The 16,811-nt window shown below is 38.7% G+C and overlaps 1 protein-coding gene, 1 long non-coding RNA gene and 1 other non-coding gene across 5 annotated transcripts; 1 reads left to right on the forward strand and 2 right to left on the reverse strand.

The window, feature by feature from the left end:
• Window positions 1-898: 898 nt before the first annotated feature.
• Window positions 899-11,047, reverse strand: LOC110060635 (uncharacterized). Of its 3 annotated transcripts, none has more exons than XM_020767419.2 (5): window positions 10,851-11,047; window positions 5,910-6,472; window positions 5,114-5,361; window positions 4,277-4,342; window positions 899-3,525 (listed from the first exon to the last, which is right to left on the reverse strand). In XM_020767419.2, the coding sequence occupies exons 2-5, from the start codon at window positions 6,395-6,397 to the stop codon at window positions 3,209-3,211; spliced, it is 1,119 nt and encodes a 372-aa protein (XP_020623078.2). In that variant the 5' UTR covers window positions 6,398-6,472; window positions 10,851-11,047; the 3' UTR covers window positions 899-3,208. The 3 variants fall into 3 exon arrangements, with proteins under 3 accessions (XP_020623078.2, XP_020623079.2, XP_020623077.2); XM_020767420.2 differs by having other exon boundaries at window positions 899-3,522; window positions 4,277-4,345; XM_020767418.2 differs by having other exon boundaries at window positions 4,277-4,345.
• Trnat-ugu (transfer RNA threonine (anticodon UGU)) lies at window positions 1,783-1,854 on the reverse strand. The gene has a single exon. It is a non-coding gene; the product is annotated as a tRNA-Thr (tRNA).
• LOC149114655 (uncharacterized) lies at window positions 10,019-16,611 on the forward strand. The gene is made up of 2 exons (XR_016205859.1): window positions 10,019-10,201; window positions 10,333-16,611. It is a non-coding gene; the product is annotated as an uncharacterized LOC149114655 (long non-coding RNA).
• Window positions 16,612-16,811: the final 200 nt, after the last annotated feature.

Raw genomic sequence — 16,811 nt, forward strand, 5'->3', positions numbered from 1 at the left:
TACCCTGTTTAAGACCAAAATCTGTGATTTTCCCTACCCTATTTATGACCTGACCAAAAATTCAATACCTCATGTAAGACCTGACCCTTCAATCAATACTCTGTTTCAGACCCGTCTTATAATTAGTTACCTAGTTCAGACCGATGTAATAAAAAGGCATTGCGAAGGGCTTTTGTTGACGGTCTTACCGATAATGAAAATAAAAAAAATAGCTTCTTCTAAAAAACATACCCAATTCAAGACTTAAGTGCAAAAACCATACCCCATTTGAGACCAAAATGGCTAAAATCGATACCCTATTTCTGACCAAAACGGCTAAAAAGCCATACCCTTCAGGGCCGCACCAGGGCCGCACATATCTTTATAGCCCGAAAAAGGGGGTATACCTCTGCCGGGTCAACGATCAACTGAGAATCAGTGTAGAGACGGCGAATTCGTCTACGAGGGAAGCATGGTATCTTCGACGGTCGACGAACACTTAACGCTACGTGACTTCTACGTCCCGGATACAATAAATCATCAATATGATCATATCTGGTACGTAAAGAAATCGCCGATCTGGAATCGATTATCTAACAGTCATGCGGCGGCAAGTATTTGGCTTTTCGTGATTAGTTTTGCAGAGCAATGTTCCCCGTCAGGATCAAGTCATTTATAAATTATCTTTTGGTAGGTCGCTCGGCAAATAGGACCACTGGTTTACTGTGCAGCAAGGCTTTGTAACAGTAAGATGAAAGTAAGGAAAAACTAGGAGGAAGGACAGGGGAGGGGGAGGCTACTTCCAGCTTGTTTTTCTTCTGGGCGGCCAGAATGCGGAAAACTCTTCGCATGCCTGATTAGTCACGCGCCAGACGAACAAATACAAGTGACACATATATGAGTAATAGATAACCACAACTCCCGTCCATATAAACCTTTATTAAACATTGTAGCTTAACAAGGGACTAAACACTAACAAACAAAAGTGCTTCGGAAATTTTTCAAAGTCCGCGTACAACAAGCTAAACTATACACCTAATTGCAACAGATATTTGTGTAAATGAAAAGTCGCAGTTGACGTTCAAAGGCCTAAAGTTATACAAATGAAGGTATCTTTTACAAATACTTCGTAGCATTAAATTACAGTTACAATGTTCATAATATTTACTTGAGATTTACGACGCTATTTACGAGGCTAAAAAGTTCAAAAAATTAAAAGAAAAAAGAAAGTTGCCATTAATTAATCCTGGACCAAACGCGTTCGGTTTTTCTTTTAATTTTTAACGTTTTAACCTTGCAAATAGCATCTTAAAATTACAATATTTAGAGAGAAAACCTTGTCAGTTCTGCTAGTTTTCGGGCAGGTCACGGCTCCAACCAAGTCGAACTGGAATTTGGAAATGTTGGTTTTTCGTGAGGGAGGAAAACCGGAGAACCCGGAGAAAAACCCTCGGAGCAAGGATAAGAACCAACAACAAACTTAACCCACATATGGCATCGGGCAGCTAGGCTGGGATAAAATCTGGCCAAGTTGCTGGGGGCGAGAGTGTTTTCACCACTATGCCATCTTTAAACTTCAATTTTTTAAATGTCTTTCAATCTGTTTGAACTAGTCAGCAATAACTCGGTAATAAAAATCTGTGGTGAATTATAAGGTATATATCTAGCTAATAAACAGTTTTAACCCGTGAATAAAAATAACAAAGAATAAAAATCCCAATTGGCGGGAGGCAGACCAGTTGGCTATTTACAAGCGTGGCCGAGGAGTAGAAATCAGGACTACCGAGAACACCACCAGCTAAGTGGTCAGAGCGGGACTTGAACCCGCGACCTCCGGATTACAAGTCCAGTGCCCTAACCACTCGGCCACGCTGCACGCTGCACGCTGAACAACTATCTTACGCTATGCTAAATTATTGCACGGAAATCAGCCACTCTGAATCAATGTAAATTTTACTACTGCAACGAATTCAAGTATTCGTATTTTCCAAGAAGTATCACCGACTGATCCGCGCCCCCCCGCCCCCCCCCCCCCCAAGGAGATAGCTAGCACTAGTTTCTTAAATTCTTGAAAATCGAATCAGTTGTTGTTGTTGTTTTTTTAAAGTAATGTAATTCCTTTTGATCATTTAATGTTCTAAATCTCTTTTTTTTTAATTTTTAATTTGAATTTTTTAAACAGTTGTTACCGACTCGGTCTATGTAGGTGTAAACGAGAAAATTTATATTTAAGTTATGTTGTCCCTAGTCATCTTAGCTAACATTATCAGAAATCCAGTTATTGGATTGAAGTAGTAAAATGTACATACATTTAAACCTGTAGTTACCCTTAGGAACTGAATACGGTCACTGCTAAACATTTTATGGACGCTCAAACGACAAATTTTAATAGAAGTCTACAATTTTCTCCAGAAGTGACCCTCCGACGGTGACTTTTGGTAAATTTAAACTAAAGACTGTTTGTCACCACAGCTAGAGCTGGATTTCCATTCTCGCCTTATTATGTTCACGTCCGTTGATGGGCGCGGATTCTAATTGAATTGCGCGTGTAAAATATAATCATGATGGCGAAAATGTATCGGACGGGTTGCATCTGATGGCGGTGGGTGAAAGTTACACGTGATGCAAGCTGTTTTCTCTATTCTATTTCACGCAAGCAAGGCGGTTGAAAGACACAACCCTTAAATGCTCGTAAAAAACTAAATGCAACAGAGGGAATCGAGTTTATAATAGAACCTTACCATGGACAGAACTAACAATTTTACAAGGGTACAGTTAATTGCTCGGCCTCACTAGCCTATGGCTATAAACACTGACTGAGGCTAACAAGTGATTTTTTATAGTTTTAGTTGTGGCGTTAAATGGTGACCACGTCTGGTTACTAGACACTGCTGACCACTGAATGAAGGTCAAATTTACAGCAAATAAAATAATGGAACGGAAGGTGATCACAAACAAGTTAATTCGCACTTATTAACCGAATTTCATTAGCAATGATTTTGGTTAGGTCTGTTTATGAAATTATGCTGCAGTTTTGATTGGCTTACTGTAGCGAGAATAACTGAGATATCTTTGCATTTGTTGGACTTTTTAAACTGACTCTTCTTTCTTTTACATTTATAATAATTATATGTTTGTTACAATACTTACTCATTTTTACATTCCTTACTTAATCTAATCAACATCCAGTGCCTACGTACCAACTCACTGACCAGGGTAACAATGCTCTTCAAGCATTAAACTGTCTGATTACGTGCTCAATGTGCGCCCTGCAAATGGGGCATGGGTCGCCCCTTTGCTTTAGGACTTGTGCACAGGGCCAGCAGCAGCAGCAGTGCCCAGTGTCACCGTGAATGAGTGTGGCATTTTTGGGGTTCTCCATGCAGATAATACACTTGGTGTTGACATCTATGTCTTCGGGTGACGCGACAGTGTTTCCTTTTTCTGTCACGAAAGATGGGCTGGCCTCAGCAGCTGACGTGGGAGTCAAACGATCTCTTGTTATCCATGGGTTCTCTTCCGGTCTGCGATTAAAACTGAAGCCTGCTGCAAGAATCGAATAGAAGAATTTGAATGGGGTAATGGGAATCTCGTGGAATCTCGTGGATTTCTCAACAAGTGGATATATCTGTCATGATTTCAACTTTGGTTACCAACCTTAACCTGATAACAGCCATTCTCATTAGCTTCCGAAAATGTCTTACTAGAACGATTTTAAAATTTGTTTAAATTAACTTAGTACTTATAAATAATCTCATTTCTTATATGGCTAACCTGTGAGCAGGCAAGATAAACTGAATCCTGCACTGTGATTGGCTACCCAAGCAGGCAAGATGGCACTATTTTGCCTGCTCGGTACTACCTGCAGTTTCTCCCAAGGAAAATTTTCCCAAAAGCCATATAATATATGTTAATCATTCATTGACCAAGCTTGTTCAGTCAAGGATGCCTCGATATTGGCCTAATTCTTTTTTTTGCGAGTTTATGGACCTATACTCTGTCTCGGTCCATAAACAAGCAAAAAGAGAACTTGGCCATTATCCAGCCATCTTGACCGAACAAGCTTGGTCAATAACCCATACATCTATAATACGAGTCTTTCACTACTCTTCTCATCTGGATTTCCTCAACATTTTCCAACAAAATCAGACAGAATCCACTAGCCCAACAACAAAACCAACATGTTCTGGTCTGTTTCATACAACTTTCTTTGCACGCTGATAAACCTAAATTCTATCACGTAATATGAAAAACTTGGGATAGCATGCTGGTGTTGAGTGTATACATGTTCATGTACCTGGTCTGCTTGACTCAAATCCTCTGTTTCTGGTTAAGTTTGGTAATGATGGACCAGTTTGGTCAGCTGCTGAATTGATACAAACAAAAACAAAGATATCACAATGACTTTAACCTATCATTCACATAAAAGTCTGCATACAAGGCAAGTGACCCATCCGACAGGTGCTTATCTATGGTTTCTGTAGAATGAGGCAACTAGAAGAATTTCTACTTCCTCCCTGGATGGGATGCTGGTACATTGCAGGGTTACTCCCAGCATTAAATTCACTGGTACCCATTCATACACCTGGATGAAGAGAGCCACTGTGAGAGTGAAGTGTCTCGCCCATGTACACAACACAGTGTTCCCTTGCAGGGTTCAAACCTGGACAACCAGAGCTGGAGGAGAGCGCACTAACCACGAGGCCACCATACCTCCATCATTGACATAAAGCTACCGAAGAAAGATCTCTTAGTCCCTCAACAGGCCGAAGACGAACCTATAATTTTGTAAGCTGGTCAGATGCTCTACCTGTGAGCTACAGGGTTCGCAATTAGGTTCAAATTAAATTTTAATTTTCAGCAATTTAAATCTTGTCCAGCACCCAGTCAAGGTATTTGTTTTTCTTAGTAACCTATGTCAATGATAGGTTAATTAACTACTGACAGAGGAAAAACGTTAATCTGCTGTCACTAAGGGGAACAGAGAAAAAACCTGAGCATGTCGTGCAGAGGTCAAACTGACATGTTTACCTATTTAAATAATTTAGCACCTTCTATGATAAATTCAGATTCAACAATCAGTTGCCATCACTTCCAAATAATATGCTTACAAGTCTCCTGCCCTGAGCATTACCTTCGATTGTTCCACTCATGCAGGAGTGACACAGGTCATATTCACATGTTTGGCAATGCCATGGCTTGTTATCTGTGGGATTGTTGTGGACTGAGCCACAGTTATCACAGCGCCACCCTCCACTGAACCGTGCATACACAAAATGTGAGTCTGCTCTGTACAGTGGGTGGGGATGTAGTGGGGTATTATGTGGTTTAAAACAGTTATGGCACACATCAAATTCACACTCTGAACAATGATGAGAGAATCTGAAAGAGATCAAGCAACATGTTACATATCACTGTATAAACTTAGTGTGACATGAAGAAATCTTTCACATACGGACCCTCCCTAAAAACAGGCAGATAAAAACACATTTTTCTTTTCAAATACTATGGAGGTAGCATTTTGGCAGAGAAATAAGATAAGAGAACAAGGAACCATGTGAACAAGGAATTTCAGAGTATTGAAGTAAATAAACAGAAATCTGGAGGGGAGTTGGGTAGGGGGGGAATTATTTTAGAATTCCGAAGGCACAGGGGGTAGAACATTCTCAAATTTCTGAAAATAACAGGGGATCAAAATATGGAAGTCATCCAGTGGCGGATCCAGACCTTGAGCTAAGCGGGGGGAGGGGGAGGGGGGGGGGGGGGGTGATGTCTTCTTTTTTTACCCAAATTAAGGGACCCCTCCCCTAGATCCACCACTGCCATCTGTGGCTGGTTATGGATATTTTCTGGGATTGCCCAAACCTATTTAAACTGAATAAAATATCAGTACTAGAAAGATATTTTGAGACAAAGAAGGTATCACTTACGTCTCAAATGGCCTGCTTGAATTGCCACAGATGTCACACACCCAACTTCCCCCAGTTTGCGTATAGATAAGCGAGGTATCTACTAGGTTCAGTACATGGACATGAACTGGATGCTGCTTTGGCTCAAAACAGTTTCTGCAAATGTCAAAGCTATCACAGGTGGGACAGTGGTAGGAGAATGTTTGCCTTAGATTGTCACTTGTGCTTTTACAAACAGCACATCTCCAAATTCCATTCTGATTTTGATAAAGCAGCCTGCTTGTTTCCATATACAGCAAAGGGTGTCGATGCGCTGCAGTGCTTTGCAGAAGCTGCATGTGCATGCATGAATAGCACAAGTCAAAAGCGCATCGGCTGCAATGGAACGGAAACGACGCTGCACTGCTCTCGCCATTGCAATTGTCGCACTTCCAACGACCTCCATAAGCCTGGTACACGGTCATAGGATTAACTTGCTCCAACTCATGTTCATGAAGTGGGGTACGCATCTTCTCACACGACTTTTGAAACTGTGTCAAATAATTATCTTTATGAGATGTCCATTTGCCTGGCTCTTTCCAAGCCTGCAAAGTATGCAAATACAAAGAGTGTGAGTATAATTATAATGCACTGGATATCATGGAAAACCGATGATCAACGTAAATCATGATTGATTTAAGCTAAATATCAGAGCTTGTTGAAAATATAAATAACATAACAAAATAATTCACCAACAGTATGTCCAGGGTGTTGGTCACAATTAATTCATTATTTCGAATTTGCAATAATTTAAACAGTTACATGCGACTACTCCTATCAAGGCCACTTAAGCAAATTCTTTGCAAACTGACCACTGGCATTTCAAAGTTTTAAAATAGTTACTAATCAAATTGACCACAAATCTGTTGCCTTCATAATGTATAGTACGATTACAAGGATAATTTGTTGGAGTCCATGATTTTTATTATTATTAAATTTGTAGAAATCTTTGTCGTGCAGCCTTGGTTGGTGTAGTCACACTGTAATTAACACAGATTTGGGTTTCGACAATGTTTTTGTAATTTTGGTAATTTTAACTGCAGTAACAACCCTATCTCTTTGGTATAAATATTACATCTGGCATTATGCTTATTACAGGGAAATGAATTTTAAAAATTGCAACTTGAAGGTAGAAAGCCACGATTTAATAAACAAATCACTGTACGTAAACAAATATGCATTGTTTTATTACCAGTCTAATTGTTCAGAGAACAAATTTAAAAGCTGGGGTTTTTTGTTCTTGCCTGAAGAAATGAATGCAAAGAAGGCGACTAAGAAACAAAAATAGTTTGCATAAAATACTTCTCAAAAAAGAAAAACAAAATCAGAGAAGAAAAGTGCAGAGTGATGTTCTCCAGCTAATTTGTAATTCACATGCAAGAAATGAGGCAAATCTGAGAAAAAAAAAACTGGACTAAAATTAACCATAAGCTTAGGGCAGTTAAGCCCCTTGGCCTTCATGTGACTGTAGCTGCGGTTGATAAAATGAACCCAGATTTAAGTTAATAACAGAATTACTGAAAATGACACAAATCATAGTACCCTTTCAAAGTACTTGTACTTTTGAATGAATGAAAGAATGAAAGACTTTATTTAAGTGTCATAAGTATTTAGCTTTAAAAAAAACTAATCGGGACACTATTTACACTATAAAATATACCTTAGCTACCTTTATTATTGATACCCTTTCTTTAGGCACATTTTCAATTTACAGGTAAATAAGCATTTACATGTACATGTAACTTTTCATTGTTTGTAACTCACTCATGATTTGAAGTTACTTACAAAATTACAATTATATGGCTGTATATATAGAATAAATTACATGGGTTTTAATAACCAGAGTGAAGAGAATGACACTAACTTTATAGTATTCGTATAGCATTGTTATATTATATTCATCTAGTCATACTTAGGTGGACTAAAACTGTAAGCTACCAGATGGAATACAATTACGTGATACAAATTTCTTCCACTTAAGGTAATTCCCCTGAAATAAAACTGTCAACAGATTTTTGTTCAAACTTTGTCCACTGAATATTCATCATATGAGAACTTTAATTATAAAATAAAAAGGGTGGGTGCCCATACTTGTTTAGGAGCAGTGGGGCATTGAAAGTGTCCAATTTTAGCATTATTTAATGCTTGTTACAAGAACATATTCCAAGTTATTGTAAACTCTTTGTGAGCCCCAGACTCATGAAAACACACCTCAAACTACAGTCAATACTTGTGTCGGACACAAATAAACTTTTTAAGTTTGATTTTGACAGACAGCTGAATCCTCGTTAAAATATTGGAACCAAATTGCTTGCCACGACTATCAAACTGCAAAATAGAAAAGACTACAGTGCAGCTGCTATTTTCCTTATTTATTCAATTTTCAACAATAGAAATCAGATCAGTCTTTTTTCACACAAAGTTAATGATTAGTTAATTAAAATGACTGGAAAAAAATTTAGGGTGCCCATGCTCGTTAGTGAGCTATAGCCATTATTCAACTGACAGAACTCAATATCAAGGCAAATCTGCCATGTTTTAAATGTGCGTGTGCATGAATGTGCCCGAATGACGCCATAAATTATGTGCAGTAAGGATGCAAATGTGAGGAATCACCTTAACGGTGTGAAAAGTTCGCTTATCAATTGATTCAGCAATCGTAGGTTCAATTTGATATATTGAGGCTACTTTAGCGAGATAGATTTTTAGTGACAGAGGAGAACCTAGAAAAATTATTTTGGCAGAAGTAAATCTGTTGTTTTGCCAGGATAAAGAGAATATGTGAGAATTTTGCATCTCTGACTTGATAGAAACAGAGAAAAATAATGTATTTCATTAACTGTGCTATCATTGTTATTGTTAGGAAATTTAACTTCCAACTCATTTCACTATCAAAAACTAGGTACATGTATAAGTTTTACTTAATATGAACACTGTAAAACATGGAAAATTTTATCTAAAACAGTTGAAAAATTACTCTTGGTTCGTTTTATAAGTGATTGCATGGATATTCCTCCTTTGTAATTTGCACCTTCGCTAATTTCAACCAAGAATTCTTACCTCAAGAATAGGATTCAAAACCTCCATGATCCTAGAACTTTAAGGCCAATAAATGTTTTAAACTTTGTTCAGTATTGATATCTACTTGTGATAAATATGGGATAGCAGACTGCAAGATCAACTGAGTGTGGGATAATTCAGTACTACACCAGTTTTTTTATCAGCTAGAATCTGACAGTTCAAAAACATCTACGAAGAACTGAAATATTTGGAAGTATTCTGTTTCAGTTCTTGAAATAACTTGTGATAAAAGTTCATAAATAATTTATAGAAAGAATTGCAGAACTGTAAGCAGGAAGTACATAAGTTATTTCACACAAGGTGACAATTTTCACAGTGTGCAGTTCCAGAAAATATCCATACTCCCCTTACAGAAAGGATTGGAGTTTCCTGGGGGGTGGGGCATTTTCTCTAAGACCAAAACATTAAAAGAAATGTATCAAGCTTATTAATTAAAATTTCCAGAGGGGTGGGGAAGGTATAGATATTTTCTGGAACTACACAATACAGATAAAAACATTACATGAAGCATTTTGCCACAGATAGTTTTGCCAAATGAACAGGCTAAATTTTCTGCACTCTTATTTACTCTTCAGACAGATCGCCAGTTACACATGTGCAATAATATTTTCACACAAGATGGAAATCACCTCACAGACAAATAACATGTATGATTCTGCACTTGAATAAAAACAGAAGGAGCATAATTCTAGATTGATTTTTTTTATCAGTCTATCTGTCTTGCTCTCTGTGAGTGAAAGGTAATGTTTAACTACAAATCAATATACATCTATGTAAGTCATGCAAACTTGCTGTTTTAAGAACGATATTGTAAAACAACTGAGAAGTTCAAGGTAGGCAAATTTTGCTCACTTTTTAAAACAATGAAGGCAGTGAACTGCAATAAATGACAAAGATAGAGATCTACATCCCATTTGTTTATTTTAGTAACCCACTTATGGAGAGACTTCCCGGTGAACAAAAGGATAGCATTACATAGACATTTTCTCACTACACTCCATAATCACTAAGGGATTGGTTTTTCCCATCGATGAATTAACTTCATCAGTAATGGTATCAGTCAGGCCACAGTTTTTAAATGAAAGCTGGATACTGCTGTCCACCAGATAAATCATCATCTGATGGATATGTGTTGACAAAACAAACCACACTATCTGCAGAGTATTATCCACCTTTTGAACAACCTGGGCCAGGTAACTACAATTTCTATATACTTTGATGTCTCCATATCGGTGGGCAATAAGATGCCAATCACATGATATATGAAGACTTCCATAATTCAATTTACATTTGTACTAAATATTATGCCTTGTTATTTTAACAGTTTCAAATCAGCAGTGCTTTCAGCAATGTTCCAAGCAAAGACACAGACCTGGAAGGACCTCATTCCGGTTCTGTTTTTAACCAATCAGAAAGAATTTCGATAAAAAGGTGAAATAAGTTATTTCATAATATTACGTTAGCGAAAGCTATTCTGAGCAGCTCATGTTGTTTTTTTCTTCACTGTAAACCTAGTCATCCACCTAAACATAACCGTTTCGCTTCTTAACAACCCAAAAATGGTAGAAATCACAAATCAAACGACTATCGGACTTAACTGTAATAAAATGCTATAAAAGAAGCTGAAGGGCACGACGTAAGCTGATATCTACTTACTTGACGAAATTAAGTTTCTTACTACTTCAATACTTAACCTTAATTTGTTTCAGTTTGCCTCGCTTGCTCATCAAAAAGAAAATAAAAGTAGAAAATGAGATTTAAACTTAGCTGAGCTCTGCAACATCCGGTAGTACAGCATCGTAGGTCGACCCAACAATTACCCGCCATCTTGAAAATTCTTACCTTCCAATAACGAACTAAACATTGCGTTCCAGTTTATCCTGTAGTGTTTTCAAAGAGAACGGAGTCATCGGTGGTTACAAATACTAGGTCAGCATATCTTGCATAGAGTACGTGCTTCATGGAATGACTAAGCAGTAGAGAACTTGAAAAATCGCGGAAGAGTGGATTACGGCTGACACCGAGGGAACCCCCCCGGATGATACGGGGTGATAGGATGTGATTAATATGCGATGGGGGTATTTCCCGCCTTGCACGGCATTTTCCCTTTCAAAATCTTCTTTGACAAATTTTGATTTGGCAAAATTATATTCTGCTGAGCCAAGAGTTGCAAAACAGAACTGATCAAAGTTTTATTTTATTCAGCACTGCTTATGTTCCGGATGAAAAATGGCTTTTAACTTACATTTTTAAAAAATTTTGGACAGGTCAGAGTCCGGCGCTACGTGCACAGTCGTGCGTGTAGCTCTTTACGGCGTGCAGAAAAGATTGACATGATTGAGATGGTATGAAATGGCAAAGATTTATGAAATGGCAAAGTTCGGAAGTATTTAAACAAGAACGCATACCAATTTGATCTTAATTTCCCCGTCTCGCTCACAACCAAGCGAGAAAATATTTCTGGCTTGCATTAACATTTCGGCTCCCCCATAGAATTTTTTTTTCAGGGGCGCATGACGTCTTCAACAATATGCGTGACGCAAGTCACGCCCACAATGATCACGCAACAGTCAGGTGGGAGGATAAAATCAACGTGATACCGGTAAAGAGAGACCGAAGTGGTGAGAAACACTCATTAACAGGGCATTGATACTCGGGAAAACACAATAATATAAAATACGGGTGTGAATCGTGAAAATATTCCGCGTATTCACAACCTCGTTCCCAGGGTCATCTCTCTTCTTCCCTCAGGGTTGAAACTGGTTTCCTTTCCCAAAATATCACTAGTCAATTTCGTACTAAATCCGTTTGATGAAAACACCTTAAGACCTTTAGGAAGAATTAAGAATTACAGGGATAATTTTTTGAGAAGTTCCCTATTTCTTTTCTTTTCTTTTCTTTCTTTCTTTTTTTTTTTTTTCAAATTTATCTTTTAATTTAAACAGTTTACAATATGTAATAAGCATCTAGAGGAGTCCCCTATGAATAAGCACAGGAATACCATTCAGCAGGAACCCTACAGCTTATGGCACTGCATTCGTTCTCTACCGCCCGGGCCACATTTTCCTCGCTCTAAGGCACCACGGGCTTAAGTGGACAGATGGCGAGTCTGGAGATGTGTTTGTCATAATATTTTCATGATCAGTGAAAGTTCAGTTCAATCCAAATGATGTAAATGGGCTAACTGCCATTAAAGTATCATAAATATTGAGAAACCGAGAAGCTAAGTAAAAATTCGACATTGTTATAGTAACTTTTAACATATCGATTTTTATCGATTAACTACTACGGGCTGTTTCTGAAGCCTCGCAAAAAACGAGACATCACTGAAATGTTGCAAGGCTGCAACTTCAAGCAAAGGGACAAAATTTTCATTGGCCAACATTTCAACTTCCAGAGTTAATTTGGACTACGGAAAGAGACAAAGGAAGGAGATAACTCAGTTTCAAAATATTACACAAAATATTTTCCCTTTTATCGTAGTGGTCGCAGCGCCTTGAGGCCTAAAAATAAATTTGGTGTTATTCTTAGTAGTAAAGGACATGTTTTATTAGTTCTAAATATGGTACCAACTGGCAGTCAAACCATACTAATGATTGTATAAAATTAAAGACGATAATGATAAGAAGATCAGTATCTCTGTCGAGCATGCCTTAAGTTTTTATTTCTTTTTATTCACCAAACAAGTTTGTCTGCTAAACCTGACCAGCTTTATGGCTTTCTATCTGACTCTTTATCCAAAAAAATCTGACGGATAGTCTTTGTCTGTCTGTCTGTCTGTCTGACTACCTCACTGGTCAACACTTTCATCTGTCAGTTCGTACCTGGTAAGGACGGCCTCAAGCAAAACGAGACAATAAAATTGGCGTTCTTTTTTTCTAAACTAGCGTAAAGTAAAGGTACGCGAAACAAAAAATATATTTCTCCATACTTTGGGGACTAATCCTGTGAAGCTTGCGCCGATCGTAGAGGGTGGCAAAGGTGGGGTACCAATCATGCTTTACGCTGAATTTTTCTATTAAATCAATAGCTGGTTTTTACAGACGTCACTAAAATTCTAACTACAAAACTATTGATCTTCCTAAGATTTTACTTAAATGATGTATAAGAGCAGCTGAAAACTAATGTTCATACAAATTTTCGCTCCGAATGGGTTCTTGGTTTTGTGATAAACTACGCTTGAATTTCTAAGCTTTTGCGTGCCGCGGCATTTACATGACGGCCTAGAGAGCTGTCATGATGGTTAAAAAAGTGACTTATTTCGGGGAACTTGGCTATCTGAACAGTTCACGTCTTAGAAAAAGTATTATTTTAATGTTTTAGAGTTCCTCGAGGGATAAATTCACGCTTGTGTAGCAAAACTGAGTGACAGATGTTGCTGTTGGTTTCCGGCCGCCATGTTGGTGCCCATATGGTCTCCATACAAATCTCTATAAATTTGGGTAAAAAATTTCTCCGCATATCTCGCATAAGAAAAATTGCTGTGACCAGATTTTTGGCGAGAGTCTTTGCATATTTACCTTCTTTCATTTCCCAGATTCTGGACTTTCTCTATTGACCGGTTTTGATTTTTATTTTGATCTATTTTGAATTGCGTGACACTGAAAACCAGCAATACGGATAATTTTTTTCACCAATCACGCGTCACGTGAAAGGCAGTACGTAAGTAAATCGCCAATTTTACTTACTCGACCCTAAAAGCGTCGTTAAAAATAAAATGCATCGGCAAACATGTGACCTCCCACGCGAAAACGTTCCTTACGGTCTCCGTTCGAACGGCTGAATGCACGGCAAGTGGACTAGCCTGCGAACAGGCTTCCAGCGAAGGCGAAAAAAAAATCCGGCTGAGGCGGAAAAAAATAATCCGGCGAGCGAAGCGAGGTGTTAAGCGCGAAAAAAAGAATTTCTCGAATTGCGCTACCCCTCGTCACCATTCCGCCCTCGGCTCTCCCCGCTCGCCCTAGACCACACTTGGCTAGCTCGCACTAAGCCCATCAACCCAACCGGGAGCCTGTTCGCAACAAGTGAACGGACAATTTGACTAGTGATTGTCAAGTTACTTGTTCCAAGATATCTTAAGATCACTTGGCTCTACATGAATTGATAACCACTGAATATAATGAGTAATGACTGTAGAAACGATTTAATGAAATACAAACTGTGAAGGTGAATAAGAGGGATTCATGCGATGAAAGCTGTCTAGGTATATGTGGGGGATAAATGAGATGTAGGCTGTGTAGGTATATGTTGGGGATCAATGACTGGCTGTGTAGGTATATGTCGGAGATTAATGAGATGTATTGTTGTGTAGGTATATGTGGGGGATTAATGAGGTGTGGGCTGTGTAGGAATATGTTGGGGATTAATGAGATGTAGGCTGTGTAGGTATATGTAGGGGATTAATGAGATGCAGGCTGTGTAGGTATATGGATTAATAAAATGTAGGCTGTGTAGGTATATGCGGGGGGTTTAATGACATGTAGGCTGGGTACGTATGGAATTAATGAGATGTAGGCTGTGTAGGTATACGTAGGGGATTAATGAGATTGTAGGATGTGTAGGTATATGTGGTGGATAGAAGAGAAGTGGGCTGTGTAGGTATATGTAGGGGATTAATGAAATGTAGGTTGTGTAGGTAACGTAGGGGATTAATGACATGCAGGCTGTGAGGGGATATTGGGGGATATTTAGGGGGATGGTTGAGGAAGAACACTTGATTATACTTCCAGGAGGTATTGTTTTAACAGAGAGATTAAGAGAGATATGTATATTGCGGTGGAGTTAACTAGCCGCCCAACCATCCGGGTGGTGTCGCACTTATAAAGCGAAAGAACAAAAGGCTTGGCTGTGAGCCAATGAGAAAGCACTGACGTCATAGCCAAACTGGACCAACGAGCTTCTGACACCGGCTGGATTTGATCATTCAAAATGGCGGACATACCTTAATTAAAGGTTATAATATGCTAATTTGCCAAACATTCTTTATATGCACGCACGGCTTTGTAATTTATGCAATACATACAGTTATATATTAAAATACGCGTTCACCTTGTGTATCTTGAGTTTCAGTGGCCAGATTAAGCCTTGATTGATGACGTTCGTTTTAAGGTTTTCTCTGCCATCTAATATTATCTGTTGCAGCGAAAGGGTAGTTCAAATTCCTCGACAACGTCCACCGTCTACGAATACCTACGAGCGAAAACAACTGCCGGTTCCTCGCCGCCTATATAAAAACATGACAATTTTCAACGTTATCCCACCAGATATCTTTATCTCAACAACATTTAGATTTGACGGTCAATTAAGTAGCGAGATCCCCGAGAACTGGAGAACTGGGAAAGTTCCTAATATCAACTCGCCATGTTCAAGGACGTTATTTAATTCAAAGCTATACTGAAAAAGATGATGCAAACGATTGCCGTGTAGTAATGGGGAAGATGAAAAGGTATTGCATCGGCGAAGTAACGTAAACGAGATTGTTTCAGCTGGAGGGAAAAACTTCTTACCGAAACGCTCGACAACTTAATCGCTGAATTAAAAAGAACCTTGGCAAAGAGCTGCAATTTATGTGATTTTTTACGGTTTTTACACGATACCCTCATCTGCGTTCGACTGGTCTTGGGATAAAACATGAGCAAAGTACAAAGCAGCCACTTAAGATGACACTGAGACCCCACGTTAAACAAGTGTATCGACCTTCCAGCATTCGCGATGCAAACATACTGATGATATAGGGATCTTAACAATGACGACGGCGATGCCGTGGACAACACCTCGTAAAATTGAATTTGTCCAGGATTTCTATGGCTCTAAAACCTCGCTCAGGCTAAATATGTAATGACAGCGTGCAAATCTAAATGGAAATACGAAAAATTAGAGTTGACTCATCGTTCGCGTTCGCAGTCATTTTGCGTTGTTGTTTTGCAGAGGACGACTATGAAATGTACAAAGGTTTACTGAACACGCTTGTACAGCATTTGTTTTGCTCATTAAACCTTTTGTTTGGTGGTGCTAGTTGACGTCGTGGTTTGCTCCAGCCTCCGTCCACACTACGAGGAATTTAAAGACGCATACAGCGTTATTTCTACGGTTAGGCCTACGGTCCAGAGTAATCCGTCACGAAAACGGAGCTTTTCGTAAACGCTCTTTAAACCAAAGGAATTTGAAAACGCCAGTTACGTTTTGAGTTTTCGTGTGGACGGAAAACATTTTAAAACGGACCTTTTCGAACACGATAGGATCAGGAGAACCACGTGATTTCGCTGGCCGAGATTCCAAAAACAAAAATATAAAACGACCGGTGATTGTTGCGTTTTAAAATTCCTCCGGTGTAGTGTGGACGACCGGGCCTAAGCCGGCGTGCTAGGCTCCTACTGAAGTCAATAATCAGACGGCGTTCTTCAATGAGTCCAAAGAGAAAAAAATTGGAGGAGGTCCTGCGCAACGGAGAAATGCACTATAAATAAACACCATAAACAAAATAAATATTTAGGAGTGGATCTTTTTAAGGACCTCTATCAAGCTAAGTTTAATATCCGTTATATGTTACTAGCATTACCACGAAGGCAGACCCGGTAGCCGAAATAAAGTTTTACTTTACTTACTTTTACTGTCAGATTTATTAGAAGGAACCTGGAACACATTTAAGAAAAACTCTTGTTATTCATTAGTAAGAGACTATCTGTGTGGAATCATATACTCAGTAGGAAATTCATGACATCTAGATCTTGGGTATACAATTTATTATTATATATATATATGTGATTCGAATACCTAAATGGAAATTCATGACATCCAGATCTA

Source organism: Orbicella faveolata, unplaced genomic scaffold (assembly GCF_042242905.1).
Source record: "Orbicella faveolata isolate gen_17 unplaced genomic scaffold, um_ofav_v1 contig_13, whole genome shotgun sequence".
Lineage (NCBI taxonomy): Eukaryota > Metazoa > Cnidaria > Anthozoa > Scleractinia > Merulinidae > Orbicella > Orbicella faveolata.

What these genes read in the sequence shown, in the direction of transcription:
- LOC110060635 (XM_020767418.2), bottom strand. Translation starts at nt 6,397, where the DNA reads ATGCGTACCCCACTTCATGAACATGAGTTGGAGCAAGTTAATCCTATG. An exon ending in TCAAGCAGGCCATTTGAGAC is followed by an intron (nt 5,362 to 5,909) that starts GTAAGTGATACC and finishes GATCTCTTTCAG; the next exon opens with ATTCTCTCATCATTGTTCAG. An exon ending in CATGAGTGGAACAATCGAAG is followed by an intron (nt 4,346 to 5,113) that starts GTAATGCTCAGG and finishes GTATCAATTCAG; the next exon opens with CAGCTGACCAAACTGGTCCA.